The sequence below is a fragment of the Periplaneta americana genome, chromosome 13 (genome assembly GCF_040183065.1).
Source record: "Periplaneta americana isolate PAMFEO1 chromosome 13, P.americana_PAMFEO1_priV1, whole genome shotgun sequence".
Classification (NCBI taxonomy): domain Eukaryota; kingdom Metazoa; phylum Arthropoda; class Insecta; order Blattodea; family Blattidae; genus Periplaneta; species Periplaneta americana.
Genome location: NC_091129.1, coordinates 107,833,368 through 107,855,309, shown reverse-complemented (window position 1 = coordinate 107,855,309; position 21,942 = coordinate 107,833,368). Strand labels below are relative to the sequence as shown.

The 21,942-nt window shown below is 35.4% G+C and overlaps 1 protein-coding gene across 2 annotated transcripts in view; it reads left to right on the top strand.

Moving 5' to 3' along the window:
• LOC138712207 (tyrosine-protein phosphatase non-receptor type 13-like) overlaps positions 1-21,942 on the top strand; it is a 1,532,948-nt gene that overhangs the window by 415,105 nt on the left and 1,095,901 nt on the right. For both annotated transcript variants that reach the window (XM_069843724.1, XM_069843725.1), the window contains one exon: positions 11,104-11,240. In XM_069843724.1, coding sequence (XP_069699825.1) covers positions 11,105-11,240 — 136 coding nt within the window. In that variant the 5' untranslated portion in view covers position 11,104. The remainder of the gene's footprint in view (positions 1-11,103; positions 11,241-21,942) is intronic.

Sequence of the window (21,942 nt, the reverse complement as noted above, 5' to 3'; positions counted from 1 at the left end):
CAGACGCGCTGACCGTTACTCCACAGGTGTGGAATGTATGTATGTATGTATGTATGTATGTATGTATGTATGTATGTATGTATGTCTGTGTATGTATACTGTACGCATGCCTGAATGCTGACTCTGTTATGGCTGTTGGTTCAACTCTACTTCAGTAATGATTTCCTGCCGCTTATTTCAAGCTTCAGGAAACCAGACTAGTGGTAATCGAGCAAAATCCGGGCTGGAGAGGGATCAGCCAGCGAAGTACAACGGAGCCGATAACCAAACGTCTGAGAATTTCATTTCCCGCAATCTCTGTGCATTCAACACGCCATCATGAAATTTTTATGGACAGCCCCTGTGGTCCTGATCTAGTGCGTAGATTATCATCTATTTTCGCTGCTCGGGGATTAATTTTGTGAAATCATATCATGTCGATGTAACACTGAAATAAAATTGCGGTTGCGTCTAATATTCGGATAGAACGTACTACACACTATACATGTAGTACAGGCACGAACTAGATAATGTAGTATCGGTACTTAAGAGGTTACATACACTTTCCACTATTAAACATGATACTATGTTTTATAAATTTTATTCCTGCATATCCCTAAGTCCTATTTTTATTAAATTTGATATGCTTAATATCTTAAAATTAATCTTGACACTGAAAGAAAAAAAAATCGTTGCTTGCATAACGCTTTTTTCGTATTGTGAACCATTTTTAAAATATTCCCTAGATATTTAATATTTTTTAGTAATTCTTTTTCTGTTTTAAGGGTAACATTCACATTAACAAGCCTTAGGCCACCGGCGTATCAGTCGGCTGAGGCGCTTGCCTGCTGATTCGGAGTTGCGCGCGGGTGCGGGTTCGATGTCCGGATGGACTGAGTACCTGGTTGGGTTATTTCCAAGGTTTTTCGCAACCGTAAGGCAAATTTCAGCTAATCTATAGCGAATCCTCGGCCTCATCTCGTCAGATACCATCTCTCTATCACCAATCCCATCGATGCTAAATAACCTAGTAGTTAATATAGCGGCGTTGAATAAGCAACTAAAAACGAAGTCTTAGCTCAGTGGTTAAAATATCTGCACTGCAAGAGGAAGAAAACTTTTTCTTCATATATTGATATTTTAAAGACATTTTTCTTTAATTTTATTATGTTTCTATATTTCTGTTATAAACAGGATAAAGATTGGGCTATAGTTTGTTTATCTTACAAAAATAAAGTATCATGCAAAATTTAGTGCATTTAACTTATCTAAAAAATTGTGGAATATGTTATGATTTAAACAGTTTTGAGAAAATTAGATTTCGTAAATAGGTATATTATATCATGTTAAATCTATGTAGGTTAACCCAAAATACATTATCCTGAAATATTTTAATTTCCTTATGGTGGATCGCCTACTCCTACTCTATTGGCCCGTTATGTTTAACTATTGCGAAGATCGCGGCAGCTGAGATGTCACCGTTTAGAATTTAGATCACACTAATTTGCTCTGAAGACGAAACTGTAACCTATGGGGTTCTGAAATGTTGCAGATGTTATTTAATTCCAGTACACGTAATACTACCCAAAAGTCTGCTCTAAGCACAAATCTCGCATCATTTATATTATTTTGCTTTTCCCACATTCTCTTTTATGTCGTGCCTGTTTCAACCCACGTATTGGTGTGACGCTGTTAAGGTTAATATTTACAAGTGAACAAAGATGTCTGGGGGAAAAAATTCCAGGGCGTGTTGGTGTCACATGCGGGTTGTTGTTGATGGACCAAAATTGAAAACACACACATCCAGGCTTGACAGATACAGCGCACATGTTATACATTAATTAATTTAGACTCATTAGAGAGAACAGGCGTGGAATATACGCATTTTGTTTCTCCTGTTTTGGCAACTTTCTATCCAATTAACTGAAACATACATGAACAGAATATGCTGTATAATGATGTACTGTAAAGAGCTGTTTTTTACTTGTGGTATCCGAAACGCTGTAATAGCAATTTTAATTATGTGCTTGCATATATAAAATGTTCTAACAAGTCTCTCAATTCTAGTGAGCGCTTTCTGGTGTTAACTTCACCGATAAAGTGTTACGAATCTACTACTCAAACACTTCCTAAGAAGAAATACTTACCTTTGTCTTGGCTAAATGAGACTGGACCCGAGATGAGTCCGTACACTTAAGCAGCTTTTGCCCATTTTGCGCCCTATATATGCGATGATTGCCCAAGTCAGCGTGGGCGACATTCGTGAATACGACGCTGGCAGGTGAGCCGTCTTGGCTCAGTCCCTGATAGTCAGGTCCCGTTTCGCGGACGAATAACCTGATAAGCCCCAGTGGCTCGGAACCCCAAGCCATTCCTGCCATTGTCGGTTGACAGGTGGGCCATCCTCCCATATCCCCTGATGGAGCGAGGTTCTATCCGCACACGTATAGCTGGTTAAGTCCCAGGAACCCGCAGCCCCAAGCCCTTCCTATATCAACATCGGACACCCGTACTATAGGTATCCTACAAACAAAACTCAGCTCGGACTCCTCGTGGCGCGCTTGCTATGCCCCTCTTATCCCCCTGCAGTAAGCATGAGAGCATGCTGGGAACGGGAGCATACGTCATTGCGCGAGGCAGTCACTGGTTTCTGCGCACTGAGTTTTCCTTGTTGGATGCCTATACTTCCAAGATTTCACACTATCCTATTTTTACTATTGTATATCATAGATGAAATGACTGGGAGGTGGAGAGAGTTCATGGAATGATAGAGAGAAATGGGAGTACACCGAGAAAATCCTCTGAAATGTTTGCTTTGTATACAAATTCCATCACGACGTGGCTGGGATTACCGGGCCGCCTGGATGGAAGACGTGGCAAAATACTTACCTAAAACTTTGGTTTTTCTGAACCTATGCATGTGACGTGCAAACACTTAAAGCTACGGGTGTGTCTAAAATAATTACACGAAGGAAATGTATCAGTATGTAATTACTTAATTCTGATCCAGTTTTATGTTCAACTGTGTAAGCAAGTTTTAATCCTAGTTGAGTGTAAGAGAAGACCTTACGGCCTTAACTCTGCCAAGTTAAATAAAGCCATTATTATTATTATTATTATTATTATTATTATTATTATTATTATTATTATTAATCAGGATAAAAGCTTAAAATCCTTTTCAAAAAGGTGTTCGTTACTCTCCTGCTACAACATTGGCCACATTTAATCAGCGAGTTTTAAGACGTACAGTACTTGCTTTATATGCAGTTTATATGATATTTTGCCGGGTACTTTCAAAATATGAAACATTAGTAATTAAAATTTCACGTTCCTCTTTGCGGAAAGTACTAAAAGCTGTTGGATTCCAGTACAGCAGAAACGAGGATAATAAGAAATATTTAATGGAACTTGGCGACATTGTTGCCCATCGCAACGAATTTTGAAGAACAACGAAAAGAATACAGTTTTAGGTGAAATTATTTTTAATATAGTTCTGTATTTTTCTTTCATATTCCTTTGATTATACTGTATTTGTTTCTGTCAACTTAGTTCTGAAAAGTCCTATACAGTATACCTCCTCGAAGTGGAGGTGGTCAGACTGTTTGAAATTTGAGCGGGAAGCTTTCCTCTGTATGAAAAACAGAGTATAGACACGAGATAAGTGGGTACTAGCTGGTCAAGGATGTTTGATGAGTGAGGTTTTGACATTTACATATATTGCGGTGTATTTCTTTCTCACAGTGATTAATGAGATTTCAAACTTTCACAAGACATCCTTGAAGTTAGGCTACCATGATTTCCGTAGTAATTAAGAAATAATTTTTATGCTTTGTTTTCTACGAAGATATACAGTCAAGAATTTCTTACCGCCGGTTTGTATCTTCTTGCTTAATTTTAGCAAAGTCAGTATCCCCAAACCGTCTAACAGTGCAGAAACTGCCGTTGTCGTGAAATCCGTTTCTCACTTCTGGGCTATTTGTGGTAATTATTATAGCTAAATGTTTGATAATCTAGTGCATGAGTGGTTCTTAAAACTTTAATTAGCAAACAGAATGGTTATGTTATTTCTCATTTGCTGCATAATTGCCAGTTATGTATATTGCATCACGCTATTACGTCCAGTGTTCTGGAGCCTGTGCCATTTACTAGCTTGTGAGGCGTTTGTATCGTAAATGAGAATTACGACCAAAAATAATTTGCTACGCAGTTAACGGGGGTTGTATGGCATGGATTAAAAGTGAAGGGTGTAAGAAGCCCACGCACTTCAGTGTTAAGTGCCTATTGTGATATGCACATAGGTCTATGTGGACGAGAAATGGTCGACAAATTTTGCCCAGAGCCTTCTGTTAGGAACGTGAATCCAATGGATCATTGTTTCCCAAACTTTTTCAAGCTGCGGCCCCGCTTTGGCCGAGACATTTGTTTGACCCCCCACTACCATACCTGTACTTAACCTCATTTTAGAAATATAAATCCTTCTGAAATCGAATACAACGATAATTTTACACAAAACCAGTAGTTGCCACCCAACTTGTAATGTACCAGTACCTGCAAGACTTGAAATCAAAATATGCAAACCTATTTTGGCTTCTTAGATTGACTTTTCTTGCAATATATTTTTAGAACACTTAAACACCTTGAATAATAGTTTGATAAGCCAAGATATTAACATAATAACAGTCAGAGATAAAATCGACAGTTTTATAAGGGAGCCTGATTTCTTTTCTACATCATTCGGCAAAATAAATTTGGATTATTCCTGTGCATTAAAGGCGTATTGGAAAATTTAGCTACATACTGTATAATACGACAAATGAATGGTTCAGAACCATAGTGGGCCACGCGCCATTTAATAAAACCGTAGAAAACAAGGGTTAAAATGAAGTTATCAACAGTAATCTCACTAGAGGTTTTGATTTATCTAGATTCTAGAGAAAATCAAAACTCGAATGGGATTTAACTGACTATTACACGATTAGAAGAAAGTATATAAAGATTAGAAGTAACGAAGTACACCAATACAATAAAATATTGACTTACGAAAATACAAAACTGTCTTCAAATTTGTACCAATCACAACATTATAAATATTACGCTAGTAGATGGCAGTGAATGAATGAATGAATGAATGAATGTTAGCCATGATGTCCCATGTTGGGCACCGGCCTCCTGTGATGTGGTTAGAACCCCCTTCGACAGGGATGGCTCAAGTGTACTCGCTTGGTGAGCCAATCCAGGCGAGCTTGTCGTGTACACTACTTTTGTGACATGGTTAATAATCCTATTAGACTTTAACTAGTCTCAGCACTCTGTTCTTTGTTCATTTTTTCTTGTATTACACACATTATACTGACACTAGCACTTTGACAAACACTGATTGCTATTTACACTATTTACCTGGCACTTTCTCAACACTGACTTAACTATTTACAAAACTTATCTTACACTTTCACTAATACTGACTTTACTATTTACAATATCTTAACCCTGATTGCGTTATCTATTTACAATGATCTTCCCTAGTTCTTTCCACAAAACTCTGTTCTTTGCTGTCCTCGACCATTGTTTCCCCGCCTCTTTGGTAAACATGTATAGCAGTAGTGTGTTATTATTAGCTCTTGTCTTGATATCAGTTGTGCCAACTATGGAATCTTCATTGAACTCTGTGGAAGGTTACTGGTCAAGAAGGCTTTGTTGATTCAGTTTCATTTTTATTAAAACAGTTGCATTCCACTTCAATTATCTCGATCCCAGTAATCAACGTCACTTGACAGATGATTTTCAATAAATCTTAGTATTAAACAATCTCTGATACGTGACTATTCTTAGCAGAAGCTATAACAAACATAACCTTAATAATATAAACGAGTGTTAGAAAAGTTTTAATTAGGGATGATAAAATAAACAAGAAACGTTTTAATTAACGATGATGAAATAAAAAATAAACATGAATAATTTTAAAAGAAACAATTATTGAAAGTACAATTTTCAAATTTGAATGTTTTAGTGGTTGGTGGTTCAGTTGATGTTATATTGGACGTGTGGGTAAAAGAAGTGAACTCGTTGATGTACATGATGTATCCCTCAACTTATTCAGGATTTCCGAATGGTGCTCTTCATTTATTTGTAAATAGGGTTTCAGGGAAGATGCATAGCTATGACTAGTGATCTTTATTAATTCTTGTTCTTGAATGCCAATCCGAGTTATATTTGAAAATGCTGTGCATCGACTGGAGTGGTTTGTAATTTTCTGTTTTTGTCGTCCAGACCAGTGCAGTTTGAAATGTTGGCAAACAAAGAAACAAATGCTAGGGTAGTGATAAAAATAAACAAATGCTAGGGACGCTATAAAATTAAACAAATGCTAGGAACGCGATAAAATTGTGCGATAAGCAGCCATGATTGGTTGAAAGACGTCCTTTCGCACCGTTTTATTGGTCAAAAGTAGTGTGACGTAGTAAAAGTGTAATAGTCACCATAATTCAATGGAAACATATCGCAAGTAATATAAAGTGTACACATTCAAACTAAATGATATGTTAATCTTCATTAAACTATGGTATTCACTTAACTTTAACCCTTGCTTTCTCCGTTTTTAATAAATGGCGCTTGGTCCACTATGGCTCTGAACCCTTCAAATACTGAGATTTTTGCGGCATATAATTAAATTTGCACGGTTTTGGAGAACAACTTTTTGCGTATTTTTTTCAGAAGAAACTCAAAACAATATACGACAGTCACAGACAGATACTGAATCCATTTTTAAACAGTTGGGTTCAACTAGCTGCATTTCCAAAAATATATTTATTAAGGGAAGATTCATTGAAATATCACTGATAAACGTTATTGAACAAGTAATAACTACTTCACTGTGTTAATATTATACATTCTGATGGTAAATTATCTGACCGACTAGTTTCGACGTGGCTTGCGTCATTCTCTAAAGCTTAGTCATTGAGATACAGTATGTACACAGTCTACTATATACAGTCGCGAAGTTTGAGGTGTTTTTTTGCAAATCTCGTGATAAAGCGCTCCAAGCGGTTAGCAACTAAAAACAATAGACTGTCCATGGTCGACTTTGGACTGTGTCGTATTTCTATCGAGTGCTAGCTCGTTACGTATTTCACATTGATGCTTGTGAAATGTTCGTTATTGGTTATAATGAAAATGTTAATGGCTAAAATATAATAATTGGAATAATAATATGGGACAAGGAGGAGACGTTTGTAGTGCTATAAATTGTAGCAACAGTAAGAGAAAGAGGCCAGAGTTATCCTTTTTCCGATTTCCGAAAGATTCAGAAAGGTTCCTGGGTTTCCACAAGAATGCTGTGCAGAAACAAAACTGTTAATTTGAAGTTCTTTGTGACTGTTAGAATACATTATATCCTTAAATTTCACAATGAAATGTTTCAGTCTAACCGAAAGGACATTAGATACCGGTTGAAGTTCTGCCACTTAGGCTGCTAAATTTCCAGAGAAATAAAGGTTAGGTCTACTTTTTTTTTTCAGAGGATATATTTTTAATTGTAGCTATTAATTTTGTTATTATTTTTATGTGTTATTTTACTAAAGACGTAGAAAAATTAAGTTTGTTTTAATTAAATTTATTGATCACGTTTTATTTTCAATTCTGGTGGGATTATTATCGCTTAAGCCTACTTTTTTCTTCAAAGGATATGTTTTTAATTATAGCTGTTAATTTTGTTGCTTTAACTAGAGACTAGAAAAAGTTTGTTACAATAAAATGTATTGATCACGTTTTATTTCCAATTCTGGTGTGATTATTATTGCTTAACCTCATCCCATTTTGTTTACTACGTAAGTCTACACTAGAAGTACCGGTACACGTAAGTTACTCCATTAATTCATATTTCCATTGTTATTGTTTTAAAGAGAATTGCAAATTAATATTTATTGGTTTCAATTCATAGTTAATTATCGCTATAATCTTGAATGAGTGAAGCTATTATAGTAAATTTCAGTTCGTTTTGCACAAACAAAAATTATATTAACTTATTTCTTGCAGGTATCTTCGAGTTTATGGTGGAATTTAATATACTTCATTAAAATAATAAATTAACTTTATGCATTTAATATTTCAATAATGGAAGGAAGGTGTTAATTTTTCCAAAAGAACACGACAACGAAAGTGTAACATATTTTGTCGGCTGCTAGGAGAGAGATCTGCGATGATGAGGCGATAGTAGCGATCCTAGTGGTGGGCAACTACCCCTGTTTGCATTTTTACTACATATTGAGCTTCGCGACTGTATATGGTATACTGTGGTATGTATCTATTGAAGGAATGTTAAAGCTATATTTTTTTCTCAGAGCCTATACCAGTTTTGAATCCAAAAAACGAAAGATATACTTATAATTGTTTCATTTTTACAGCAAAGACATGATATAACATAAAATAACTTTATATCTATGTATTTCAGATTGTATTCAAAAGTTAACACTCAATTTCAATATCTCTGTCACTTTATTAACCCTCGCAATTTAGCAGCTCTAGAATTTCGTGCTACTTATTTGGTGTCTTTTTTTCACTTCAAGCATATTTGTTGTAAATAATTAAGACATTTTATAGCTTTATGCATTTTTATATACATATAAGCAAATTCGAAATTTTTAATTGCACCTAGAATTACTCTTTATGTTTAAACAATTAATTCATGTAATTAAGTTTAATGACAGACTATTCTATATCTGTTTTTATTTCTTAATTTTCAAGACAACACTTTCAATTTCCTTAAAATAAAATACAAAACGTAAGCTGTTACTGAAGAAGCGTTGATTATTATGTTTAGACAATTAATTTAGTCTCATCATCTACTGTAGTAAAAAGTACAAGAAACTTATTTTACAAATACAAATAATTACACTTGAAACTATAATCTTTTACCCATAGCCTGTGAGTCTACTTTTATCGTGACCACTGTTGATAATATCGTGTAACGCTTGTTCAAGATTATATCCCTCTTCGAACCTTACAAAATTATCCATGATTAATGAAACTGTGTCTCTGGCATTGCGTACATTTCAGTTGGAGTAATACAATAATGGGTTTATTTTTGTCAGTAAATGCCAAAAATAAGTAAAAGTTTAAATGAAAAATAAATCTAACTGCAAAATAAAGACGTGTTCTATAGGTGGGGACATCCACAACTCTTAAGTATTTATGTTTATTTTAGTAGGTTATTTTACGACACTTTATCAACATCTTAGGTTATTTAGCATCTGAAGTGGATGAACGTGATAATACCGGTGAAATGAGTCCGAAAGTTACCCAGCATTTGGTGATAGACCCCAAGTAACAAATATGAAAATAAAAATGAACATATAATTATGAAATAATAATTTTAATTGTAAACAACCTAAAATAACCAAGAATAGCACATCTAGGTTATTGGAACGTTCTGGAGTGTATGCATGTAGATCAAAAACGACGATCCCAGGTAAATGTCGACGGTTGTTGTTGTTTAGTCATTTGTTCGAAGACAGGTCTGAACCTCACAGGCACCACTTATGAGACAACTAAGCCAGGAGATAATGGAGTAGGGTGGCTAGTTCCTTTCTTCCTTCATGCATACATCGCTCACTAATAACATACTACACTAGTTAGACTTCGGATGTATACTAACAATTGTTCTTCCTCTGACACATATCGTCAATTGAGATGTATTGTCTGATATAAGGATGTTTAATTCACTGCATTATTTAAACGTTTAATGAGTAGATCATGATTATCGGCCTAGATTATACAGAGACATCATTTTATTTTAACTAACATTTTTAATATTAACTTGCCTATACCTGTGGATCAACGCCGTTTGCTACCCCCTTCCACGACTGGAGTTCGATGATACTGGCGTAATATACAAACAAATCACTTTATTAGCTATAGGAGGGAAGAAAAGTAGTTCATCCATTTACGTAAACTAGGAAATATTGCGCTTTTGAGGTTGACCATTTTCATTAGATTTTTGTTTAATCAAAATACAGTACACTATTAAGAATGAGTGTTTTTACTCACGAATTGAGCTGTCCATGTGGACGTATTCATTATGCAGTGTATATTACACTGTCTACAGCACATTAGCGTAGAATATAGAGAATGAAGTTATTATGAAAAATAATCATAATATGGATATTTAAACACATTTTTTAAAAATGGTACCGTTCATTTCGATACAGGCTTCAGTTCTAATGCGCATATTATCGCACTATACACTATTGTACCTAATCCCATTTACCAGTTTCGTTCTTCGTACTAGTAACTCATGTTGAAATAATTCTGTACCTACTCTATAAAAGAGTACCTTACGTACTGTAAATTCAATCTTCACTTTTGCCCGATCCGAAAAGATAAAATTACTCAGACATACTATCTACTGTCCGTCCAAGTGGTTATGTCATAGGGTCGTAGAAAGGAAGAAAATCACGTGACAGTTAATTACTTAACTAGGCCCTTTCATTTAAGTTATTTTAAACAGTTGTATAATATTACGTAGACGTCAAATTCCTAACAGAAATTAATGTTCTCAGAAAAGAGCTAAGACAGCCCAACTACTAGCTGGCGAATAAAAGCTGGTGGGGGAAACCGGGATACGACGTAGGCAAATAGACGATAGTACCTGTGCGAAAGTGATTCAATATTGAAAGCTCTTTCGTCACTAGAAAACGCGAACATATTTTTGGAACGTACTGTTTACTATGACTGTAAGGCTATTGTGACTGTATATGCGGTCTTGGATCTGTGTGGAGGACGGTTGAACTTCATTAGTAGAAGGGGTGGGAGTGAAGTACATTAAAAAAACTCAGGTACAATAAAAATTGAAGTAAAAATAAAATGATGTCCCTGTACAAAACGTTTTGGGGATCCGCGAAAATGAACTACGAGCTTCAAGCGGTTTGTGATATTAAAAAAGTTAGGAAACACTGGTTTGTACCCTATAGGTTTTATCAAAATAGTGCGAACTTCTTTAACTGATGATGGAACACGAAATTAAATTCTGTAACATTACTGGCAAACATAATATTTGGAGAGGATTTTATTAGAGACATGTTACAGCACTTTCGAAGACATGATTTTTTACTGTAGTGTTTGGTTCTGCAGGATGGCGGGTCGGGCGGCCGCGGTGACGGTGACGCTGGACGACGTCCTGGAACTACGGGCTGCTGGTCTCACCGACTCGGAAACGTGGTCTCTGCTCTGCCAGGCGACCCAGGCTTTGCAAGATCTCTTCCTTTCGAGTAAGTAACATTCCCTTCATCTTATTGGATCGCTACTTCAGTTTGTTTGATGTCACAAACATTAATTAGGTCGGAGTCTCACACCTAGAGCTTGAAGTAGAGATTCCAGTCGGCTCCGCGTCCTTCTCTGCATTCTCACATTTCGCATGATAAGTCATTGATAATTTTTTAAAATAATTTATTGATCGATAAGTGCATTTAGCTCTATACAGGCCACTTCTGAGTTAAGTAAACAAATTTAAAGGTGTCATGGGTTATTCTGGAGATATAAATACAGGAAGTAGACTGAACAAGTTAGAGTTTCGCCAGCTTTAACCCAGCAGTGAATTAAACATTCAATATAACTAAAAGAAATGAGAATGTATTTGATAGCAAGATAAATTAATCCAGTTTAAACATAATTCACATTCCGATTCAATAGTAAGGTAGGCGATTTTACTCTTTAAGATTGACCTGAAATACGCTAACCTAGTAGGAACAGAATAGTGCTATCTATATTACACTATCTAGAGCAGGGATGCGAAGCATGTACTCACTGAGTATCTTCCCCTCTTTTTCTTCTTCAAACCAGTCCAATGCTAGTGCCGAGCACGTGGTCTTGAACCCTCTCTGCTGTGATCACTGGCGTTGACCTGTTACTCTCTACGAACCTTGCGTTTATTTATCGAGTAAATAAAGAATATGGCGTCGAAACAAAAGTTTAATTTCTACGATGAATGGGAAGAAAATTATTCTCTCTCCTTTGAATATAGAAAATGGAATGTTTACTTAACTTAACATCCGTCATATTCAATGCTAAGTACACGCCACTGCAATATTGATGATTTTCCGCGCCGGTACTTCATAAAGAAACGGTGCTAAATCTTGGAAGGGGTTGAAATGGACTTCTTACCCATAGTTCCCCATCGCTGATCGGGAGTAAACCGTGCTTCACAAGAGCAGATCTGTACTCTTCAAGAGACTCAAGACAAATTACTGTCTTCCTACGACGAGTTTAGCGCATGGACCTGAGGTATTCTTGCCATCGGTGCGGGGGGGTTGCAGGTAGATTCTTTTGTTGCTACAGCCAAGCCGAGCCGAGCGGAGTGGTAAGTATTAATCGTCCAAAAATATGCAGTCTTCAGTTTGTAGTAGTGTGTGAATATTTCATATACATATTGTTTACCTAGGCCTATATGGTTTTGTTATTAATATATTAAATATAATGTAATTTTTGCTCATATCTCCCTGATGTCAGCTATGTTAATATTATATGAATTATTCATATTAAATATTTCACCGTTACAAGTCATTTTTAAGGAAACGTGCTGTGGAAAATTTTTGGTTTTATTCTATTGGAATTTTAGAATATGTGTGATTGGTATCGTGAAAAACAGATTCCTATAATGTCATGCGAAAATCATTAGTTGGTGATATCTTAAAATAGAAATCAAGTAGTTTTACTTCTCAAGTGAGTCAGCAGTAAAGTATATTTAAATTGATTACTTTACAAATTTAATTCAATTCTACAAATCACTAAATTTTATAGTATGATTCTTCTTCTCATTTATATTATTGTAGTTTTATTATGAATTTTCTTTTTAATTATTTTATTGTATTTGTATTTCTGGTGATATGATAGCTTTAACTTCACCAGAATAAATAAATTAAATAAATAAATAAATAAATAAATAAATAAATAAAATTTTCTACAATAGGCCTACTTTCCTTCTCTGAACACGTAAGTACGAATGGTTGTATCTGTATCTCGCCAAAAATACGTTAGAAAACTAATAGGCATACTGCTCTCGTAAATTTGACGAATGTTTTCAGTATGATTGTACTTCCTTCCAGACTGCCGCTGTCACTGTTCCCTCCCACTCAAGTACCGCGCTAGGCTAGTCGGAACCGCATTCCTTTCAGCACTAAACTCCTCAGAGGATGACAGTACTTATAATCCCCACTCCAGTATGACTGGTTTCTGCGCACTTTGAAGTTTATGTTTCCTGGTTATATCGCTCATGCACGCAGTATCGATTGATATGAGTCGCTTATATCGGAAACCTGATAAAGCTAAATGTACCATTCTGTCAGGTTATAATAAAATGACACAAATACACACACTCTTACCGTTACAAAATACAAGATATACATTGTGTGATGTTGCAGGGCGAAACATTAAGTTTAAAATGTGACAGTGTCCCTGAAGCCTGTGTTTATATTTAAAAATATGATTCTGATAACTTCTGTGATTTTAATCAGGATCCTTTAGTTCCGTATTACAATATCATATTCCACTTTCTGTATTAATGATGGCGATTGTTCACTTTTGTACTAAGTCGAAGAGGAGAACAAAGGAATCATATTAACAAGCTTATTTCTACCCAGGTTGTGCAAAAGTTTGTAACGTGTGAATAACCACAATCGTCTCTGCTGATTGTATTCCGCTACACTCGTATTATGTTTTGCTTGCTATTTAATTATCCATGGCTGAAGTTTCGCCGGTGCAAGTCTAATCGTATTAGAATTAATAATTATTCATTGTCGAAAACAAAATCCTTCGTTAGTTGTGCAGATCTACAGACCACAGCGCTGCTTCGCGTTCCTAAAGCTCATACCCCTTGCTGTTCGCACGGCTGAACTGCACATTCCCTGACACTTGGAGTGATATATATTACTCGTTCTTTATTGCCTTGACGCAGGACTTTTAATCTTCGTAGGCTCCTCGGATCTTCACGCACACGTTAATTCCCCATACAAGGGGAATCTAAGCGAGGTGAGTTATTGCTTGCAGTCGTTACACCAATATCTAACGCTATTGCCTTCTTCGCCCTATTAACCCGAAGCATGTAACCTGTAATACATGTAGGAAGCAGTCCGTGCTCTGAAACTAAAAAAAAATCTCTAGTTTAATACTATAAGCGCAAGAATGTTCATTTTATACATCTATTGTATCTGTTTGTTTAATTTGCAGTGGTTATATGCAAGGCATAGTAATGGTTGTCCACGAGTCAGGTTGATGCGGCAGTGTATGTTGCCGTCGGCAAAGCATTCGCATTCTCATGAGACTCGACATAACCGTAACCCAGGCATGTCAATTGATGCCCACAGGAGCAAGCGCGCGCTTTAGAGCCCAGGAGAGCCTGAGCGCTTTACAGCGGAAAGGAAAGAGTCAGACGAAAGAGGTAGCCTAGTATATGCCGCTTGGTCGAGCTATATTCAGGGATGGCCAGCATTGATTCAATAGATAAAGGGAAGAGAACTTATTAAAACTGTATCCATGTTAATTTTTAGATTTGCCTGAGAAGTATAAGTGCATTATAAGAATGTAAGTTTTAATTTTAATGCTCATTTTTCACAACTTTGATTTTTTTATTCAAAGGAAATATTTTCTCAACTTTTCGTATAGAAAAGTGAAATTTTCAGGTATAGATCTATTTATTTAGTAGCCTTACAGAATGTTTTCGTAAATCTAATATACCGTATATACGTATTACTGAAGATAGTGTATTGAAAATTTTGAAAATATTCGCATGGAAATTGTTTGTAAGGAAATGAATTAACAAAGAAACTACTGTTACATCATAAGCAAAAGACACGTGCCCATGTGTTGTAAAAATATCAGCGCTATAGCTTCAGCAGATTTCGAAAAATAATTTAATATTCTGATGATAGGAAGTTGCTCACAAATATCACCTTAAAAGCATAATGCGATAAGGGTTTTGTTATGTAATATTAGTTACACTTAAAACAGATACAGTACCTAGGTAACTTTGCTTTGTACTGTAATATTGTTTTAATTAGTTTATTGATTACATTTGTAAGACTAAAGATACCATCAATATAAATTCCAACTTATCATGTCATACTCAAGCTCTTTCTTTGGAATATCACTTTCTTTATGAATGATGTGTTTCATCCACTTAATACAGTATAATATTATACTACTATGGAATTTAAGTGAATATTCCTTCTTAACTCTCTATTATGTTATTAAGATTTAAAACACAAGTGCAATATTAAGAAATCAGTGTTAGTACTTTTGTTTTACAGACAATATAGATAATATTAAACAGAAAGAAGCCATATAAAATAACGACATAAAATTTCACGTTCCGTTTGAAGTTTGTGCACCACTGTTTCCTTAATCCAACAGGTTGCTTATTCATATACACAACCCTTCCTCTTTCCATAATTAGCGCTTGCTGCCCGCGCACGACGTCAAGGTCAGAAAAAATGCGCTGGCTTTGACATCACTGCCGTAACTCATTGCTCCTAAAGGTTGATTAGCCAAGACTTTTCATAGTCATCTTTTTGTGGGAGTAACAGTTGCATTAGAAACTCCTTTTATCTTATTCCAGTGACAGACAGTAGTGTAGTTTATCAAACTGTTAGCAACTGTCAGAAGTAGCTCATTACTTCACATGTGAAATAATGGTAGTTTAATTACATTATTTCACTCTGAGAAGTAATTTGTTGATTAGAAACAAACATTTCATTTATGTCTTATACATTATAGGCCTAGTAGTTTTACTCCTTGGATACAGGATATATAAGGAAGTACATTACGTCCGCGTGGCCATTAGGATTTATAACATGTCCACGGGCCTATAAACATGCCATATTCTCGAAGTACGCCATCAGAATAGCTTCATTTACAACATCCATATGCTTATCTTTTATCCAAAGCACGACTTAAGCATATTCCTTGAGCGGAAATACGAAACAATAATACCCTCAAAAGTAAAATAAGCTGAAATGTTACATTAACAGAATAAAAACACGAAAGGCTTCTACAGACATTTATTTATTGCTTGAAGTTACATTTATTGAAAACGCAGTTTTCAAAGTTACATTTTGTTGGCATTTCTTACAAAGCGTCTTATCAAGAAATACAACTGTGATTGGTTGATTTTAAGGCAAATTCATCATATTATAAGTTGAATAGTCAACATAATACATTTAATATATAAATAACTATTACATTCAATCGGTAACTTAGCAACGAAGGAATTTTTAAATCATGCTAGGGCTTTAAGGGGGATTAAGAGAGAGTTTTTGAAAAAAAAAAAAAAAGTGAATAAATTATCAGTTTTTTGTACGAAAATATTCCTTGGATACTAAAGAAGTTGATAGAGGTTTCTTGCAACTACGTCTTCTTTGAGGTCCAGGAGTAATTTTATATCGGCCTGCTCCGTATGTCTATATTGTATTTATTTTCACAAATTTAATTTGCCCTTTTCTCGAAACTACATTTGTTCAAAATGCGCATGCCGTTTTCACCAAATTCAATGAAAATATTAGCACGTATCCATGCATTTATCACCCCAGATATAACGTTAAGAAATGTTACGTATCTTGAAAATAAAGAGCTAAAAATTTATGTTAATAAAAATATTCATAAACAAATTTCTTGTTTAAAAAAAAATGTTGTGTCTAAGCTAGCTTAGATATAATGAATTAAAATATTGCCCGTGAGTAAGGATATACAGTGAATATCTTTTAACTGTTCCGGAGAGTTAGAATTTCCCTGTCGCGGCCGCAGAGCAACTGTCTCCCGCTATGCATGCTGTTCGCCTGGCAGGCAATGTAGTTATTTTGCTTACCTAATTCATATGTCCCCCGTTGACTGCTGCACATTGCTGACACTTTCTTATAAAATTATTATTAACTTTCACAAGTTCAGCAGACTGATTGACTCCATTTCAGCTCTTATGTAGTCTTTCACGATAATTTATTGAACCCGTTTCTTTGAATTTTTAGGTAGTTTTTTTTTACACAAGGTACGAGTCTGTTCGGAAATTTATGTCGGAACTTGCGTCGCGTTTTCGCACAGGATTTTCTGTATTTTATGCAAGCATTATAAATATACACACGCTCACGTAATGAAAATGGCATTAGAACTAAACACTTCACATACTAATCATTAATTTCACACAAATAATTAAACACAGCTCAGAAACTAAAGGCCATTGGAGTATGCATCCACCCCGTACGGGAGCCAGTCTAGCACTGAGGCCGCCAACCGGGAACTGCGTCATCAGCGTGTTAGTCATAAAGTCGTCTGGGAGCGGGAAGCGGCAACTCTCCGAGACAGTTAAAAGATATTCCCCGTATATGAAAAAAATGGATCTGCTGTATTTAGATGTAATACATATGGAACATTTTGATGAGATCACTAATTTGCATAATTAAAATAAAATTAACTTCGAAATTAGCGGTCCGATTGAACTGAATATTTGCAAACAAAAAAAAAATGAAAGAATTCGAATTAAAATTGTAAAAATTTCAAAACTCAGCCCTCGAGTCCCTTAAGGAATTCATTATGGCTAACTAATAGTATATAAGTATAAGAAGGAAAATAATTACTGGGCTAAGATAAAACGTATATTACACATGACTAAAAGTCCATTGTGTGTTCGTGAGAAATTATGACACGCTACGCGTTCGTGACAAATAATGGACAATTTTTGTCACTTGTAAGGTAGTATATCTATTAACATTAGAAATAGTAATACTATTATAATTTTCAAAAGTAAATTAAAATATATGCTCTTCAGCAAAAACTTTTACACATTACAGAAATAGGCTATTTTGAATGTAAATTTGATTAATTTGTATGTAAACAATCACGCTACGCGTTCGTGACAAATAATGAACAATTTTTGTCACTTGTAAGGTAGTCTACCTATTAACATTAGAAATAGCAATAATGTTATAATTTTCAAAAGTAAATTAAAAGATTGCTCTTAAGCAGAAACTTTTACACATTACAGAAATAAGCTATTTTGAATGTAACTTTAATTAATGTGGATGTAAATAATGTTTAGTTTTGACTAAGTCTATTATAATTTTGTATCATTTAATTGGTCTTATGAACTGTAAACTATAATCTACAGCACGCTTTGCATTGTCGATCACTGTACACTGGTATGATTAATATCATCTTTGGCTGAAGCTTGTTTTTACGTTGAGAGAAGCAAGTAGAGAGTGTTGCATTCTACAGAAGTTGGCATTATGGTTTTGCTCGCCCTGGAGACAGCGAACTAGATTGAAATCAGTACGGGGTATGGAATTCAAGCCAGACAGGTTGTTTTGTTTATGGGCATTAGAAGTCGTATTTATGTCAGATGTAAATGTATTTCTACAGACTCCAGGCATGTGCAATTCATAGCTTATTTGTGTGTCTCTCTCTCGTGAACGCTCCCTTCTTTATCCCTCGTCTCTCGTTTTTCGTAAAATGCTTTCAAATCCTTTCCTCAAATTCCCCATTCACAGTCATAACTTGGTGGCATGAATGTGAATTCTTCATTTTTCTCCCTTCCCCACGAATGATGTTGCCAAAATCCCTGGTTCCCTTATACGCGATCGACGCTTATATTAAAACATATCCTTTCATTTGCACACGCCTCATTCTTCAGAATGACGGGCGGGAAGAGCACAAAAATGTCAACGTTTTGCCAGAATTTTATATTTCAGACTTGAGCTTACTTTCTTATTGAGCAACGATATTGGTGATAGATCGCGCTTAACGACTAAACACTCTAGGAAGTTTATGAATCCACGATTTTGGCTTCTGGGATAAAATACATTCTGTTCATTTTGTCTTCAATACAGGGTAAATAGCACACACCTTTTGAATGAAATAACGACACTTTCAGGATTCTTATACAAAGTAGGTATAGGAAGAAAGTATTACGATTAATTTGCAGTATTATCGTAGTAGTAGCAAAGAGTGAACTTTAATTCCAACTAAACATGAGTAATAATGTACAGAATACACTTACAAGGAGAGGACACGCTCTGTATATCACCGAATTAAATAAGATTTTGTGACATGAAAGTACAAGACGTACTGTTTAAAGTCATACCTGGTATGGGTGGCCAATGACCCCTCGTTTTGAAAAGATTGGCTATTGTTTGTGACATACTTCCGTTAGGTGCCTAATGGGAAAGCGTTAGACTGGATAGACTGGCGAAGCTCATTTGGTTGGATGCTGAGTTGTCATCCAGACAACCTGAGTTCGAATCCTTATGCCTTCTCATTTTTAAAGCTTGATATTATTATTATTATTATTATTATTATTATTATTATTATTATTATTATTATTATTATTATTATTATTATTATTATAATTCACTTTCAGTTGTCAGCTCCTATATTCAAAGCCATGTTGAAATATGCGTGGTATGCATCAAAATTAATAAACGAACGAGAAGTGTTTGTGAATGTGAATGATATCTGTTTCGCAGCAGAAGTGCGGAAAAATGTGTGTGACTGTGGACAACCTTCTTTCATTTGCTGTGCATGGTGCAGGAAATATGTATGTTTTGTGTGTTTTTATGACATTTATAATGAATCGGGTACAAAATGAAGTGAAATAGCTGCTACAGGAACAGAACAGACACCAGTGACACATCTTACCTGCCTACATGAGCAATATTTCATTGTTTATCCTTTACAGTACAATGCTAGTTAATTAGTGATTTGTTTAAAACATGATCAAGCGTTCAATACATTGAAAAATATGGTATATGTAAATAGATAACTGTGATCACAATATTAATCATTATTAAAAGAAAAAATGTAGGACCAGTTCAAATTCGAACTTAGGTGGTCTGGATAACAACTCAGCATCCAACCATATGAGCTACGCTGTTACACAGTCTAATGCTTCCCTATTAAGCACCTAATGGAAGTATGTCACAAACAATAGCCAATATATCCAAAACGAGGAGTCATTGGCCACTCATACCAGGCATGACTTTAAACAGTACGTCTTGTACTTTCATTTCACATAATCTTATTCCATTAGGTGATATACAGAGCGTGTCCTCTCCTTTTAAGGAACCCAGAGGTTCATTGCCGCCCTCACATAAGCCCGCCATCGATCCCTATCCTGTGCAAGATTAATCCAGTCTCTATCATCATATCCCACCTCCCTCAAATCCATTTTAATACTATCTTCCCATCTACATCTCGGCCTCCCCAAAGATCTTTTTCCCTCCGGCTTCCCAACTAGCACTCTATATGCATTTCTAGATTCGCTCATACGTGCTACATGCCCTGCTCATCTGAAACGTTTGGATGTAATGTTCCTAATTATGTCATGTGAAGAATACAACGCTTGCAGTTCTGCGTTGTATAACTTTCTCCATTCTCCTGTAACTTCATCCCTCTTAGCCCCAAATATTTTCCTAAGAACCTTATTCTCAAACACACTTAATCTCTGTTCTTCTCTTGAAGTGAGAGTCCAAGTTTCACAACCATTACAGAACACACTTCTAATTGAAAACTTAAAAAAAAATTAATAATAATAATAATAATAATAATAATAATAATCTTGATTTCTTTGCTAACATCCTAGAATCGATGGATGGCCGTGACGTCCTTGATGACGTAGCGAACGTTTTTGTAAGCTATACTGTGGTCATACCCACCCCATTATCTCCTGGATTAAATGCCTCATGACTGATGCCTTATGGGTGTCACTTATGGGGTTCTAAGCTGTCTTCGAACAGTTGACGAAATAACAAATGGTAGTCATATTGAATTAATGTTATATAGTCGCCATCTCTGTAACAAATTTTATGAAAACAATGGCATAACTTAAAAAAAAAATACATCTTTTAGTTGGAGCTGAGCCACCTTAGGAAATATTCACTGTACCAACAAGACTTCCACATATCGACCCTCACAAGTACTAACATTGTAACTCACTTTCTTAGATTTTTCAGGAGATGAAAATGACGTTTTAAAATGATTGTGTAAATTACAGATATGTAGAGTAACAATAAGATTTTACATACAATTGGGGTAGTTTAGAGTTACAATGGTAGTGCTGGGAGAAAAAGGAACAATTTAATACCATATTAACTAGGACAACTCAAAACCATAAAAAATTGAGTTACAGTGTTAGTACTTGGGAGGGTCGATATGGCAAACCATAACATAATAAAATAACTAAGTTGTCTAGAGGTTAAGCGCTGTCCTCTAGACCGAAGGGTTGCGGGTTCAATCCCGGCTGCTATCGATGGATTTTTCAGAACGCAAAACTCCGGAACGCAAGTTCTCCGGAAGGGACTTTAAGCTGTGTGTCGTCTGTCGGAGTTTTCCGGTAGAGCTTCTGGATGAAATTTATCTTCTCTCGGGTCCTAGTACCTTAGTTGCATACTAGGTAGCGTTTGAGGTGATGAGATTACCACTTGTCCCTCTGCCCCTGTCGGCAAATAACTGTAACAAAATTCCTTGTAGATACCTATATTCCGGCATTGGAACGATGGGTTAAATACATAAATGCACATAAGTTACATGACACAAAAGGTAGAAAATAAAATATTTTACACAGTACAGAAGGTTGGAATGTACAGAAGAAATAAAGAGATATTACTCACGCACAGCAGAATTCAAAGTCACAATCCTAATCATAAACTGTATTACTATTTAAATCAACTTCAGAACACGAGAATCCCGGTATACAGTAAAACCATACACCTACATATAAATCAATTCAAGAGTACGTTGAATAGAAAACTTACAACAATCAAACTATGTAATTTTCGTAGTGACTGTCCTCTTTCCACAAACAACACAAAGAAATACTTATGGATAATTACGTTTGTCTGATCGCTTACAAATCTTTATCTTATATTTCGCTCCACAATCTACACAGGCCTTCACACACTACGATAGAATAATTTTATTATTCTTTAGAGTCTTCCA